This window comes from Citrus sinensis, chromosome 3 (genome assembly GCF_022201045.2).
Source record: "Citrus sinensis cultivar Valencia sweet orange chromosome 3, DVS_A1.0, whole genome shotgun sequence".
Taxonomy (NCBI): domain Eukaryota; kingdom Viridiplantae; phylum Streptophyta; class Magnoliopsida; order Sapindales; family Rutaceae; genus Citrus; species Citrus sinensis.
The window spans coordinates 2,749,603-2,762,877 of record NC_068558.1 but is presented as its reverse complement, the minus strand read 5'-3'; the positions used below and the strand labels follow the sequence as shown (position 1 = coordinate 2,762,877).

Here is a 13,275-nt window from a genome sequence, read left to right as displayed (position 1 = left end):
CTCTCACTTTCTTGAGAGTTTAAAAGGTCTAGAGAGATTTCTTCTCCCCGGATTTTTGATTCCTTGGAGGGTTTTTTTCTTTACCTTATATATATATATATATATATATATATATATAGATCTGCAAGTTTTATGTTTTAAATATGTGGGTTTTTTTTTTTTTGGGGATAATTTTCAGTGTTCTAATGATGTCCAATTTAATTAGGGTGTTTGATATGCAGGATAAGATTATATTGGATTAGAAATAATATGATAAAATATGATATCATTAGATTGGATTATAACCGGTACTATTTTGTGTTTGGTGTAATATAAGATTGGCCCCTAATTGAGACCAATTAAAACTATTATTTAATCGAAATTACTAATATATCGAGTATTAATTTACCGATCTAATATAAGAAAAAATAATCAAAGGCTAGTGCAGGGAGTGCCCTTTTCTTTAAATTGCAATTTTCTCTTTTTCAGCTTGTTCGTAGGGGCATTCTAGTAAACCCTCCAAAATAAACTTCCGTAGGCAGGACCAGCGTTCATACTTATTGCACAGTTTTGCTCCAGTTTACTTCCAGAACATTTCTGTTTAACCGTTGACTCCATGTCTCCATTGCCGGCACACAATTGAAAACTTTTCACTTTATGTTACCTCCCTTGGCCCTTGGCAGAATGTTACCTCAAATCCAAAATGAAGGAAATTTAGATCTATTTGTAATAGATGTATGTAATTTTAAAATTCTAAAACTAATTAATTAATCATCTTAATTAATTAAATTTCTAAACAAAGAGACGGTTGAAAAAATTTCCTAAATAATTAAATTAAGTATGAAATTAATAAACTAAATTAATTTTCTAAAAATATTGTTCATAGTCACTGTTCACTATACTATTTATAGTTACTGTTCATCTACATTAGAAAATATTAATTTTCAAAACACAATAAAATTGTTGAAATTAAATGACACATAGACTTTTGAATGATTCGGATTAATCAATCCTACATTCACGAGGTCACGCCCATATGGAAAGTAATTCACTATGTTAAGATGTTACAAACTATAAATTTACTAAACTTAAAACTCTCACTTATAATTTATCACCATACAACTTACTCAACCTTAGACTAAATTTGCTTCTCTTGAATAACTACTACCTCTCTTGATCCACGATCTTCAAGGCACTTCACAAAGTGATAAATATCAATTCTTCAATGTCTAGTGATCTAAGATCCATAAAGACTCTCCACATGATGAAAAGAAATAGTCTATTTACAATACTTTGAATGAAGAAGATAAGAAAACAAGTCAACACAACATCATTTGTCAAATCCGAATTCTCCAGAGAGGAAGACGAATTTTACTTATGTGCTTTATATTATGTGTTGTGTTTCTTCAATTGTGAAATATCTTTCTTTATATAGGCACTAGAGTTTCACAAAAAGTACAAGTTTCAAAAGACTTGAATTCTTTCCAAATAAAAGTTTTTTTTTCCTCTTATAATTCCTATGAATCTAAATGAAATAAATATGATATTCTTACCTTACTTGTCTCCCAAGAAACATCTAAAATATTTAATAAACTTCATGTTTAAATCAACTTCTCGCTCTAAATAAACCTAACGCATCAACTATGGAATCACGTTATTAATTGACTTGCAAAATTAGACATCTAACAAAATTAAGAAACAAATATTCCTAATAAATTAGAATTTCACTAAATTAGGAAATTAATAAATTAATTAATATTACACGATCTACAATAAATAAAAGTTCAATTTAACTAGATTTGACATAAGATACCAACTCTATAAATAATAAATTTAACAATCTCCCCCATTGGCAAAAGCAATCCTACACAAGTTTTCAATGAAATCTTGGCGTTAAAACATGAATCTGAAACAAGCACAAACAACTAACCAAAATAATCGACAATTAACATTTTATTTTATAAAAAAAACCAAGGCAAGAATTAAAATAAAATACCGACTTTATTGATCAATAAATTGCAAGGCATCATGAAATAGAAAATCAAGATCAATGAAAAGATAAATTCCCCTTAAGAACTAGAAATTTGAATATCTAAAAATTCTTGAACAAAAATAAAATCACGCCTTAGAATAGAAATACTACTCCCCCTAATTTATTGCATCATGCAATTGAAGACTTAAAAACAAATTACTCCCCCTCTTTTGCCAAAATATTGCACAAAGGAATAAGTATAGCATGCACTTCGCCGAAACGAGTAGTGGGGGTGGCAATATCATGACCTTGTTTTAAAATTTTAGCCTCAAGACAGACACGGTTGAGAACAAAATAATTAAAAGCATATTCACCAGGGTCAAGATAATAAATATAATCAAATGGAGGAGAAGTGCGAACAGAGGCTGCAACTAAGTTAGGAAGATAAAAAATAACACTTGGACGAGTGCCACTATTGATGGCGTGTGCGAGGGTAGCTGCTGGTCGGTGACAGCAAAAGGAACAACGGCAGTGACGGTGACCCTAGAGTCAAAGTTAAGACTCTCGTCACTGGGATCATTTTCTATGGAATCATTATCACTTAAATGCATGAATTCTTTAGGAGGTACTTATCCAATATTAGGACCAAAATCCCTATCATCATTAAGAATATGAATTGCATGAGGTTGGCTAGATCAAGGTAGGGTGGAAGAGTGCGACGACACTTGGAATTAGTTTGAGCATGAAAGCTCTCACATTTCTTAAGCTTAGAAAAATTTTGAGCCATAAAAGAGAAATAATAAAAAGAAAAAAAATTAAGCAAAAAGAAGTAAAGCTTCTGGACTAGTTAAAAAATATGAGGTGGAAGCCAAAAGCTCGAGTGAAAAACAATGATTTTATAGGCTTCCTTATATAGACGAGCTAACCTAGTTCATAGAGGAGTAGAAATCTTATATTGACAAGGAAATGAGTAAGAAAGAAAATTTGTATCCAATTTAAAACATCATTAATCATAGATGACGTAAAAGAATAATAAATAAGCATAATCTAACTCAAATAAGTAAATAATATTAAGAAAAAACGCAAAAACTAAATGATACGCATGATTTTATTTTTTATTTTTGGAATAACAACACAGTGCAAATAAGTGAACTTCGAAATTAGACTGAAAACAAATTGAATAGAATTAGAATGCGACCCATATACCGTGGAAAAGCTTTTGGAATAAGCTTTTCACATAATTTTATAGAACTAAATTTAGAATTTTGTAGACAAAATTATGACCAAATGAATGCAAGCTATTTAGTTACGGGCAAAGCTTTTTGATGCACTTAACAAAACAAAATAAAGTTTTGCTTCAAAGATTTATAACTTTGAAACAAAACCTTAATTTTGTTTTCTCAAGTGTATCAAAAAGGTTTGTCCATCACAACTAAACAACTTACATCTTTTGGTCATAACTTTATCTTCAGAACTCCAAATTCAGTTATGTAAAATTTTGAGAAAAGTTGATTCAAAAAGCATTCCCACAATACATGGGTCGCATTTTAATTTCATTCCATTTGTTTCTAGTTTAATTTCAAATTTCACTCATTTGCACTATATTATAATTCCGAAAAATATCACGCGTATCGTTTAGTTTTTACATGTTTTCTTAATATTACTGACTTATTTGGGTTAGATTATTCTTATTTATCGTTCTTCTACGTTATTTGGAATTAATAATTTCTTAAATTGGATACAAATCTTCTTTCTTACTCATTTCCTTGTCAATATAGGATTTCTATTCCACTTTGAACTAAACTAGCTTCTCTATATAATGAAGCCTCTAGGATCATTGTTTTCACTCAAGTTTGTAGCTTCCTCCTCATATTTTTCGGCTGGTCTAAAATCTTTACTTCTTCTTACTTTTTTTTTTGTTTTTATTATTTCTTTTCCATGGCTCCAAGTCTCTCTAAGCTTAGCAAAGTGAAAGCTCTTATACTTAACCTAATTTCAAGCGTTGTTGCACTCTTCCACTCTACCCTTGTTTTGGTTGTAGCCGACCTCATGAAATTCATATTCTTAATGATGATAAGGATTATGATCCCAAATTTAGACAAATATCTCCTGAAGAATCTATGCATTCAAGTGACAATGATTCCATGAAAAGTGATATTAGTGAAGACAATCTTAACTCTGGACCTTCCCCCTATAACCCTAAGATCACCATCATTGCCGCCGCTGTTCTTTTTGTTGTAGCCAACCACCAACTGCTGCCGCACGTGCCCTCATGCACCGTCAATAGTGGCGCCTATCTAAATGTTATTCGTGATCTTCCTAACTTTATTACGGCCTCTATTCGCTCTTCTCCTCCATCTAATTATATTCTTTATCCTGATTATGTTGAATTTGCTTTTAATTATTTTGCTTATGATCTTGTTTGTCTTAAGGCTAAAATTTTGAAACAAGATTGTGGTATTGCCACCCTCGCTACTCGTTTCGGCAAATTGCATGTCAAACTTCTTCTCTTTTGCAATCTTTTGACATAAGAGGGGGAGTAATTTATTTTCAAGTTTTTAATTGCATGATGCAAAAAGTTAGAGGGAGTAGTATTTCCATTCTAGGAACCGATTTTATTTTTGTTCAAGAATTTTTAAATATTTAGATTTCTGGTTCTAAAAGAGAATTTATCTTTTCATTGATCCTGATTTTCTGTTTTATGTTGCCTTGCAATTTATTGATCAGTAAAATGAGTATTTTATTTTAATTCTTGACTTATCTTATTTGATGAACTAAACTGTTAATTGCCGATTATTTTGGTTAGTTCTTTGTTGTTATTTGTGCTTGTTTCATATTCATGTTTTAACGCCAAGTTTTCATTAAAGACTTGTGTAGAATTGCTTTTGCCACAATGATGCTAAAGGGGGAGATTGTTAAGTCCATTATTTATATAGTTGACATCTTATGACAAGTTTAATTAAATTGGAATTTTATTAAATTAGGGAATTAATAAACAAATCCCTATTACAATATATGCAATAAATAAAATTTCAATTTAATTAGACTTGCCATAAGATGTCAACTCTATAAATAATAGACTTAACACAAAAAGTTCCAGTTGTTTCTCCTCTATGTGAACAAGACAAGAAGGCAGTCTAGTAATCTAGTTCAATATTTGTTCATATTCTCTCAAAACAAGTAGTCTAGGATATCTCCTAAATATTTAGTTTCTTTTCTATTCATATAACACAGAATCAATTAAATGACGCAATTGAACAAATTTAATAATGTAATTTTAGACATAAACAGTCAAAAGGTGCCAGTAGAGTCAACAAAAGGAAAAGAAGGGACATGATGGGAACAACGAGCCGTCAAGAATCCCAGGCTTTCAACTTATTTCTAAGGATACGCATAAAACTATAATCTATCTCTATAAGCAACTTGGTACTTGTGACATTGGAGCATCTGAAGCTGCATATGTGATAATCAAAGATGATTCCATGGATAAAAATGTAAGGCAACCACAAAAGTCAAAAAGAGATGGGGTTAGTAGCCAGGCAGCACTACTTTGTAACTAATCCGCCACTAAGCAGAAGAGCACATGCATTTTATTATAATGCTTCTTTAGAACTGTGTCTTTCTCCTAATTAAACCATCCTATAACACTTCCTCCAGCCTCAAGCTATTAGAAGTAGCAGAAATTGCTTAAAGAAGCAAAGGAATAACATATGAAATGGTGATTAGGCATATCTGCTAATAGTGGATTACAGAGAAGATCTGAGTATATCTTTTTTGACCATGCTAACATAATGTTTTATACTCATAAGCATCTATTTACTGTAATGTTAGTGATTAGCTACAACTTGTCAAAGTTTTCTCATTCTACTGGACATAATGGTTTGAAGTTTTTATTACATATGGAAACTATCTTCTATGGTGCCAAAGTTAGCTCTATCAGCAGGCATGTTCAAGCACTTAACTCTCCGAAATTGTAAATGTTGAATCTCATGCAAAATGCACAGGAAGATATACTAGAAGTTGCTAGAATGGTTCATTGTTTAAAATTGACTACAGCTCAATAAAAATGATATTCTATATGCATGATTAATCAGTCTTAAAACATCCTCAATCTAATTCATGTGTCCAAAATCTGCCTGGTAATTGTACAAGGGAAAGGCAAAAAGAAATTCACTTATGAGGTTTGAAAAGGAAAAAATATAGAACAAAATAACAAAGGCCATGAGATTGAGATCCATCAGTTTACCATATCAGTTATGTTTTATTAGATTTCTCGCAGTAATTAAGCAGAGGACATAGATTACCAGCAGATTCTTTTCTTTGCCGGTTACCCCCTTTCTTGATGCAATTACGACAGAGCTTACCATGTGTGTAGAGAAGACAATTCAGATCGAATTTAAGTTCCTTTGGGATCCGTTGGTTAAGATGAAGGTAGGTCTTATTCCTATCTGCCGCAGTTGGGACCCAACCAATGGCCTTTGAAATCTCAAACACCTGATAGACCAGGGACATTTGATGTTAGTAAAATAATGAAGTGAAATTTGAACCAGTTTGAACAAGACAATACTCACATGTGTGTCAACTGGAAAATCGTCTTGCTGAAGATGGAACATTAAAACACAAGCCACCTGCCAAGCATTTCACAACTATCAAGCTCCCAAGACATTGGTAAAGCTTCATATACGGTAAGGATATGACATAACTAATACAGAAATCAAGATTTCAGAGAATCAGATTACTAAAGGCTGAAATATCTTAAACCCCAACTAATTTGTTGGCAGCAAAGCACCATGAGTGAAACCTTCAGCTCTGACCATTATCTGATTTGTTTAATCATATTCTTTGTTTTTAACAATGATACAAGCGAAACAAGGATATTAAATTTATGAGGAAGAAACGGAGATAATTAAAATTGAAAACGGATTGTGAAAAGGAATACCGTTTTGGGACCAATTCCTCTAAAACGAGAGAGCTCAGCCTTGATTTCGTCAATTGATAAACCTCGCAAGTATTCCAAGCACAATTTGCCTTTACTCTCGAGCAAGCATTTTAAAATATTCTTGATACAGGCAGCCTTGGTCGGGGCTAAACCTCCACATCTTATAGCGTTCTCTATGCATTTTTGTTCAGCAGCTAGAACCTTAAATCAAACACACCATAGTACTATGATTACGGAATTCACAGTTTCAGACCAATGCAACAAAAAAAGAAAGGGTAAATTAATCGGGAAACTTACATGTTCCCAGGTGGGAAAAGTGGACTTGAGAGACGCAAAAGCTTTGAGAGAATTAGCTTCAGTAGTGTTCTGGGAGAGCAGTGTTTTGACCAAACCATCTAAGACACTCTCCTCTTCTCCTTCGTCGTATTCACTCATATCCAACGGCACGCTATTTTTGTCTCGGGTCATATTATGCTTCAGCCGCTGATTGCGGTATTTGACGAATTCGGGAGGGAACCCATGAAGAGCCAAGAGCTCGTCTCTTATGCCTCGGCATTCTTCCGCGGTGGGCCGACTGTGGGTCGGGTACGGGTCTTGTCTGGTTTCGGTGACCTCCACTTGCTTTCTTTTTCGAGATTTCTGCATTCGTTTTCACTTCAATCACTTTGGGTAATCGAGTATTATTGGTCTGCACAAATTGCGAGCAGCGGCTGATGTGAATGAGATCAGTCAATTAATATTTAAAAGCCAAAAATAATAATAATGATAATAAGAAAACGACAGTCGTTTTATTCCATGATTTCCACAGGATCATATTGTTATTGTCATACTACAATCCTCGGTTAATCAATTCTTATAACCATGGGTTTGATAGGATTTTAATTCTTTTCCATTACACAACTTGTTGCAATTATCTTCATTTACTTTACAACAACCATATGTTACAATTTACATAAAAATTTTTCTCACTAATCACATATTTTTTTAATTTAATTTGTTTTACTTTTTCGAACAAAACATTTATCAGTTTACTTTATTTATTTTTGAGATAAAAAATAGTGTTTTGGAGGAAGATCGAGCGAGCCCGTCCTAGGGTCAGAAACCTGGACTTGTTAGCCATCATAATTCATATAACTGATTACTGATTAGCGCCAGCGCGCATGAGTTGAGTGGGAGATCTGAATGAAATGCGTACTCTACAATCTACACGCAAGAAGCCAACAGCTAGAGGCCATGGTAATACTTTTGTCGCCAGGCAACAGCACACCAAAAGTTTAATGGTACAAAAGAATCGACTCAGAACCGTGGAGTGGAACACAAGAGACTTGTGTTAATTGTTGTCTGCCTAATGAATGGTGTCACGATGGATTCTCTATCTAATATCTCAACAAATTTCGAGAGCCTGAACGGAACCATAGCAGACCACACCGCAATCCTACCACTACAAATAGAATAAATATGGTGATGGTGAGCAGAGGCAGTTTGTTCATTGTATTGCAAGTGTGCTTCATTCAAATCTTCCTCGCTAACATATTTCATCAAATTACAAACGAAGAGAAAAAAAAAAAAAAAAAAAGACAAACAAACAAAACTATCACCTCCAATATCTGTACACATTCCCAAATCCAAATTCTTAGTCCTAACCTTAAACCCAATTACAACCAACAAAACAAATAACTTAAAATTTTTAAAAACAAAAGTCATGAACATGGCCCCCACCATTAATCTACACAAGCCCATACCCAACAGGAAATGTTTTCTTGATTCTTGATACCAACTAACTCTCTCCTCGGTTCCGGCCTTTATTTTTTTTTATTTTTTCTTTTCTTTTTAATGTACATATCAAAAATTAGTAGAGTTGGAACCATACCCAGTCATCCCAACTCGGTACCGACTCCGAGTCGGCCCACCCGAATCCAAAACCCCTTCCCAGTCAACATCCTCATCGTCGTCCTCTCGCCCTTTCAGCATCCCCAAAATCCTCTTAGCTTTCTCTTTAGCTCTCTGGCTTCCCCTCTCTTCAACCTCTCTCAAAACCTCAGCGGCTCTGGCCTCCTTAGCCAGCCCTTTGAACCTCAGGTTCCCATGACCCAGAGCAAACAACGCCGCCACGCAATTCTCCCGCGTCGCCTCCGAGTCCGACCCACTCTCCTTCAACATACCCACCAAAATCGAAACCCCATTCGCATCCAAAATCGCAGACCTCCCCTCGTTGCTCGCCGCCAAGTTGCACAAAATCAGCAACACCCGACTCGTCGACTCGCCCGATTTCACCATCGTTAACAACGTCGCCACCGCGTTGAGTTTGACCAGCTTCACTCGGTTGCTCTGAATCAGAGTCAAATGATACAACGCCAAGGCCGAATCGTGGCGAGTCCGCTCACTCTCCGCCCGAAGCGCGTGCATTAACGGCTGCAACGCCCCTAGGACGCCAATAGCCATCTTGTTCTCGTCTTCTAATGCCAAACTAAACAACGCGCCCGCCGCGTGCTCCTGCGACTCTTCAGATCCTGATTTTAAAACGTCAATGAGTAACGGAACGAATCCTGACCGTACGATCAAGACCTTATTTTTTTTCTCTAACGAAAGATTCACCAACGAAGCGACGGCGTTTGTTTGAACAATCGAATATCTCGAAACCACCAAATTCCGAAGAGCTGATAGCAAATTGGGCGTACAAATGGAAACCCTGAGTTCTTCGTTTGTTCGAGTCAACCTTCGTAGCGCGATTACTCCTTCCTCTTGCAACGCTATATCGGCGCTTCTTAGCTTCTTCAACAGCTCTTCTTCCTCCGGCGCCAAAGGCGTCATGTTGGCCATCTGTTGCGTTAGGGATTCGGCGTCAGTGATTTCGGTGGAGGAATACGACGACGTTGACGAAGAGTAGCAAGCGGGCCGAGTCGCCAGCGGCAACGGAGTGAGTGGACTCGGCGGGACGATGACGACAGATTCCTCCGACGAGCTCGAGTAGAAATGGTTGACTCTGTGATTCAACTCGGTCGCCGCGTGAGAGAATATCACCGGCGGATTCTCCGCCACGCCTTCCAACAACTCCTTCTCTGAAAACCTGATATCGGGAGTCGACGACGACTCCGGCCTCTCCGATCTCATCTTCGTCCGTACAGCGTTCTCAATCGAACCGTAATCGGGCATCACCGGATGCTCGACGCCGGAAGTGTCGCACCAGTTGAGAATCGTTTGTTTCATGGCCAAATTCGGAATCACGGTTGAAAAATCGGGTTTGAACCCGTTTTCTAAATCGGGTAGGAAACCTAGCTCACGGCAGACCTGAACAGACACCCGGTCAAATGTTTGGCCCGTGGAGACGACAACTGGGTCGAACATCAATGATCCGGAAACTGGGCAAAGGAATTCTTTAGGGGGATGTTTGGGGTTTGAATTAGAGCGATGAAAAAATGAAATTTTCCAACGGTGGTGCTTGCCATTACCGCCCATGGCTTTGAAGTTTAATAACCTGAAGCAGCAGAAACCAAAAGTGAAATGAAGTGAAATAAATATCTGATCAAATTTGTTAGGTTTTATGATTGAGAGGACAATTGGACTGAGTCCGAGTCTTGTTTTGGTTGAGGTTATCCGTTGAGAGTTTGACCTAGTGCTGGGGGATATTTACTGAAAACGCCATGGGTTCTCTTGTTTGTTTCATTATTCGAGTCAAACCATTTTGAGTAGTCAATACAAAATGTCAAGCTCAATGGCTATTAATTAGCAGGAGAAAATATTTGTGCGCAAAAATTATCTCAGTTCCTTTTTAGTATTACGCAACTGTATCATTGTTTTATAAAAAAAAAAAATTATAATTATAAAATAAAAATTAATACTATATAATAAATATAATTTTTTAAATAATAATTTTAGTAAAAATAATAAAAATATAATAAATTTTTATTATATAAGTATAAAATCTTTAACTTATAAGTTATAATATTTAATATTTATCAAATACATTAATGTTACACTTTTAAGATTTCGTATGTCCAATTTCAATTTTTAAAAAAACCTTAAAATAGATTAACTTGTGTATGGTTACCGAGAATTGGTGGGTTCAACTAAAAAGTGAGATTTGTGTTTCTTTTGCATTTAATTTGATGGGTTACCAAAGTATAAAAAGGTTCAATAATTTTTTTTCGTGCTTAATGATGAAAATAAATGCGCAGTTGTTAAAAAGGAAGTCCATACATTGTGATTTTAAGATTAATTGGTGATTTGCAATAACATGGCTATTGTTAGATTAAAAATGTTTAATAGATAATCGAATTTAAATAAAATCCAACTATAATGTTGTTTTATATCATGAAAATTGGAGAAATGAATACCACGTTATTCTAATAAGAAATAGAGTGCATTTGAAATTGAGGTTGGACAGCTGTAACTTAAAAGGTACAACAGTAAAGTGTTTGGTAAACACTAACTGCTGTAATTAAAAAGTTATGTTAATATGATTTTTCATTTGTATAATAGAGAATTTATTATATCTTTAATAATTTTGTCAAAATTATTATTTAAAATTTACATTTACTATATATTATTAACTTTTATTTCATAATTATATTTTTTTTTCAAAGCAATTACAGCTTAAAAACTACAACACCTCAATCTCAAACACACTCATAATATGGTCGCCTTACATGAAGTAATGTATACGGCTAAACAATTAACAAATGAGAGATGAGGACTGAAGGAAGTCTCAAGCAATGCCCTCTTTTTCCATAAATCTGTGGAGAACAAGTAATGATTAACTTCCAGAGGGGGAATAGGATCCATTGCATCAACTTATCGTCCTCCTCAACTCACACAAAGTATTACTCTCCTTCTGACCATCGAATTATACATGGTTCATCTAATCTTCCGTTCCATTCGTTTGTTGAGAAAATATAACCTAAATCTTTATACGTTGATGTTGCTTAGACTTTTCAAAATTAGTTTACAATTCGCAGAAAAATGTTCCTTTCTAAGACAACTTTAAAATGAATTTTGGCCCTCTTCATAATATTAATAAGTAAGAATCAGTGAGTAGTTGAAACAACATTTGTTTATGTGGCAATTTGCAAGTACATAATTGTGTAATAGTCTTGTTGTGAGATTAGTCTAGAAAAAAAGGGAGAATGTTACCAACATTATGCATCCCACAAATTAAGAAATTTCTGTTTCAGTATGCGCCAGCCCAATTGAGCTGTCCTCCTTCCTCGAGAAACTACTACCTGCTCAATCTTACGTTAGCAAGCTTACATTAGCAGCAACGTTCTGGTGGTCGTATAAGCAAAGATGTTCAAAAAGTTTTAAGTATTGTTTTTTTTTTTTTTTAGAAATTTGAATAGGTTTAAATTTTTACGAAATCTAAATGAGTTAGAATATATGTGGTATTTTATTTGTGTTTACAAATTAAAAAAAAATAATAATAATACAGTCACAAACTCTTGTACAAATTTATCTTGTACAAACTGATGTGACATTAATTTATTAATTGAATGAAAATATAAAACAATATAAATAAATCATGTTGGTCAAAAGATATTTAATTCAACTAATAAATTAACGTCGCATTAATTTATACAAAATAAATTTGTTCAAGAGTTTGTGCCTATATCATTACTCATAAAAAAATATATTATGTTCTTGTAAGTACAAAAAAAAAAGATTAGATTTTATAGTTTAAGAAATAAGCATATTAAACAGAGATATTTTTTAGATATAATATTTATTTATTATTTAAAATTTTTATTTAAATAAAAATTACAATTCACAAAAGTTTATTTTTTTAGTCAAATATAAATTATAAAAAAATAAACAAGCAATTATTAAAAAATATTTTAAATTAATAAAATGTTTAATTTCAGACGTTTAACATATAACCATTTAAGTCCCAACCGCGCTTAATATTTAATGTGCTGAATCAGAAAGGGCGCGACAGGCTTTAATTCTTTAATATAAACCAGAGATTCCACTTGGTTTCCGCCAATGATTTGGTTATTTTTTGTCCACAAGTTTGAATTGACTGACATTCTTATCTTTAATTAACTATATAATGTAAAAAATGTCAATGCTCTTGCCTGCCCAAAAGGGAAAAGAAAAATATGTGAAAATGCAACTTTTTCAAGGTGACAGCTTTTCAGTGGTTTATGGGTTGATTTGGTTTAGTTTCAGAATTCAACCAAACTCAAATTAATTTGTTCATAATTTTATAAATCACATAAAAATCAAACGCTAAAACCAAATCTAATTAAACAAAATTAATTTAGTTCGGTTTGATTTTGTTTTATAGTTTATTTTGGTTCCCTTTGGTTCGATTTTGCTTGGTTTGAGTAATTTTATCTTTTATATTTTATAAAAAATGACATGATAGTAATATACTATTACTACAACAATA

General features: G+C 33.8%; 2 protein-coding genes across 4 annotated transcripts; both read right to left on the bottom strand.

The window, feature by feature from the left end:
* Window positions 1-281: 281 nt before the first annotated feature.
* Window positions 282-7,657, bottom strand: LOC102627550 (putative DNA glycosylase At3g47830). 3 transcript variants are annotated; one of them, XM_006476657.4, is made up of 5 exons: window positions 7,188-7,657; window positions 6,891-7,091; window positions 6,523-6,579; window positions 6,316-6,445; window positions 282-670 (listed from the first exon to the last, which is right to left on the bottom strand). In XM_006476657.4, the coding sequence occupies exons 1-5, from the start codon at window positions 7,533-7,535 to the stop codon at window positions 630-632; spliced, it is 777 nt and encodes a 258-aa protein (XP_006476720.2). In that variant the 5' UTR covers window positions 7,536-7,657; the 3' UTR covers window positions 282-629. The 3 variants fall into 3 exon arrangements, with proteins under 3 accessions (XP_006476720.2, XP_024954063.2, XP_006476718.2); XM_025098295.2 differs by having other exon boundaries at window positions 283-670; window positions 6,256-6,445; XM_006476655.4 differs by lacking the exon at window positions 282-670 and having other exon boundaries at window positions 6,012-6,445; window positions 7,188-7,656.
* A 698-nt stretch (window positions 7,658-8,355) lies between these two features.
* LOC102627264 (U-box domain-containing protein 38-like) lies at window positions 8,356-10,586 on the bottom strand. The gene has a single exon (XM_006476654.4). The coding sequence runs from the start codon at window positions 10,344-10,346 to the stop codon at window positions 8,733-8,735; it is 1,614 nt and encodes a 537-aa protein (XP_006476717.2). The 5' UTR covers window positions 10,347-10,586; the 3' UTR covers window positions 8,356-8,732.
* Window positions 10,587-13,275: the final 2,689 nt, after the last annotated feature.

Excerpts from the sequence above, each read along its gene's own strand:
- LOC102627550 (XM_006476655.4), bottom strand. The coding sequence starts at position 7,535 with ATGCAGAAATCTCGAAAAAGAAAGCAAGTGGAGGTCACCGAAACCAGA. Across the intron at positions 6,580-6,890 it reads GAGGAATTGGTCCCAAAACG|GTGGCTTGTGTTTTAATGTT; the intron begins GTATTCCTTTTC and ends AATGCTTGGCAG. Across the intron at positions 6,446-6,522 it reads ATTTTCCAGTTGACACACAT|GTGTTTGAGATTTCAAAGGC; the intron begins GTGAGTATTGTC and ends CTGGTCTATCAG.
- LOC102627264 (XM_006476654.4), bottom strand. The coding sequence starts at position 10,346 with ATGGGCGGTAATGGCAAGCACCACCGTTGGAAAATTTCATTTTTTCAT.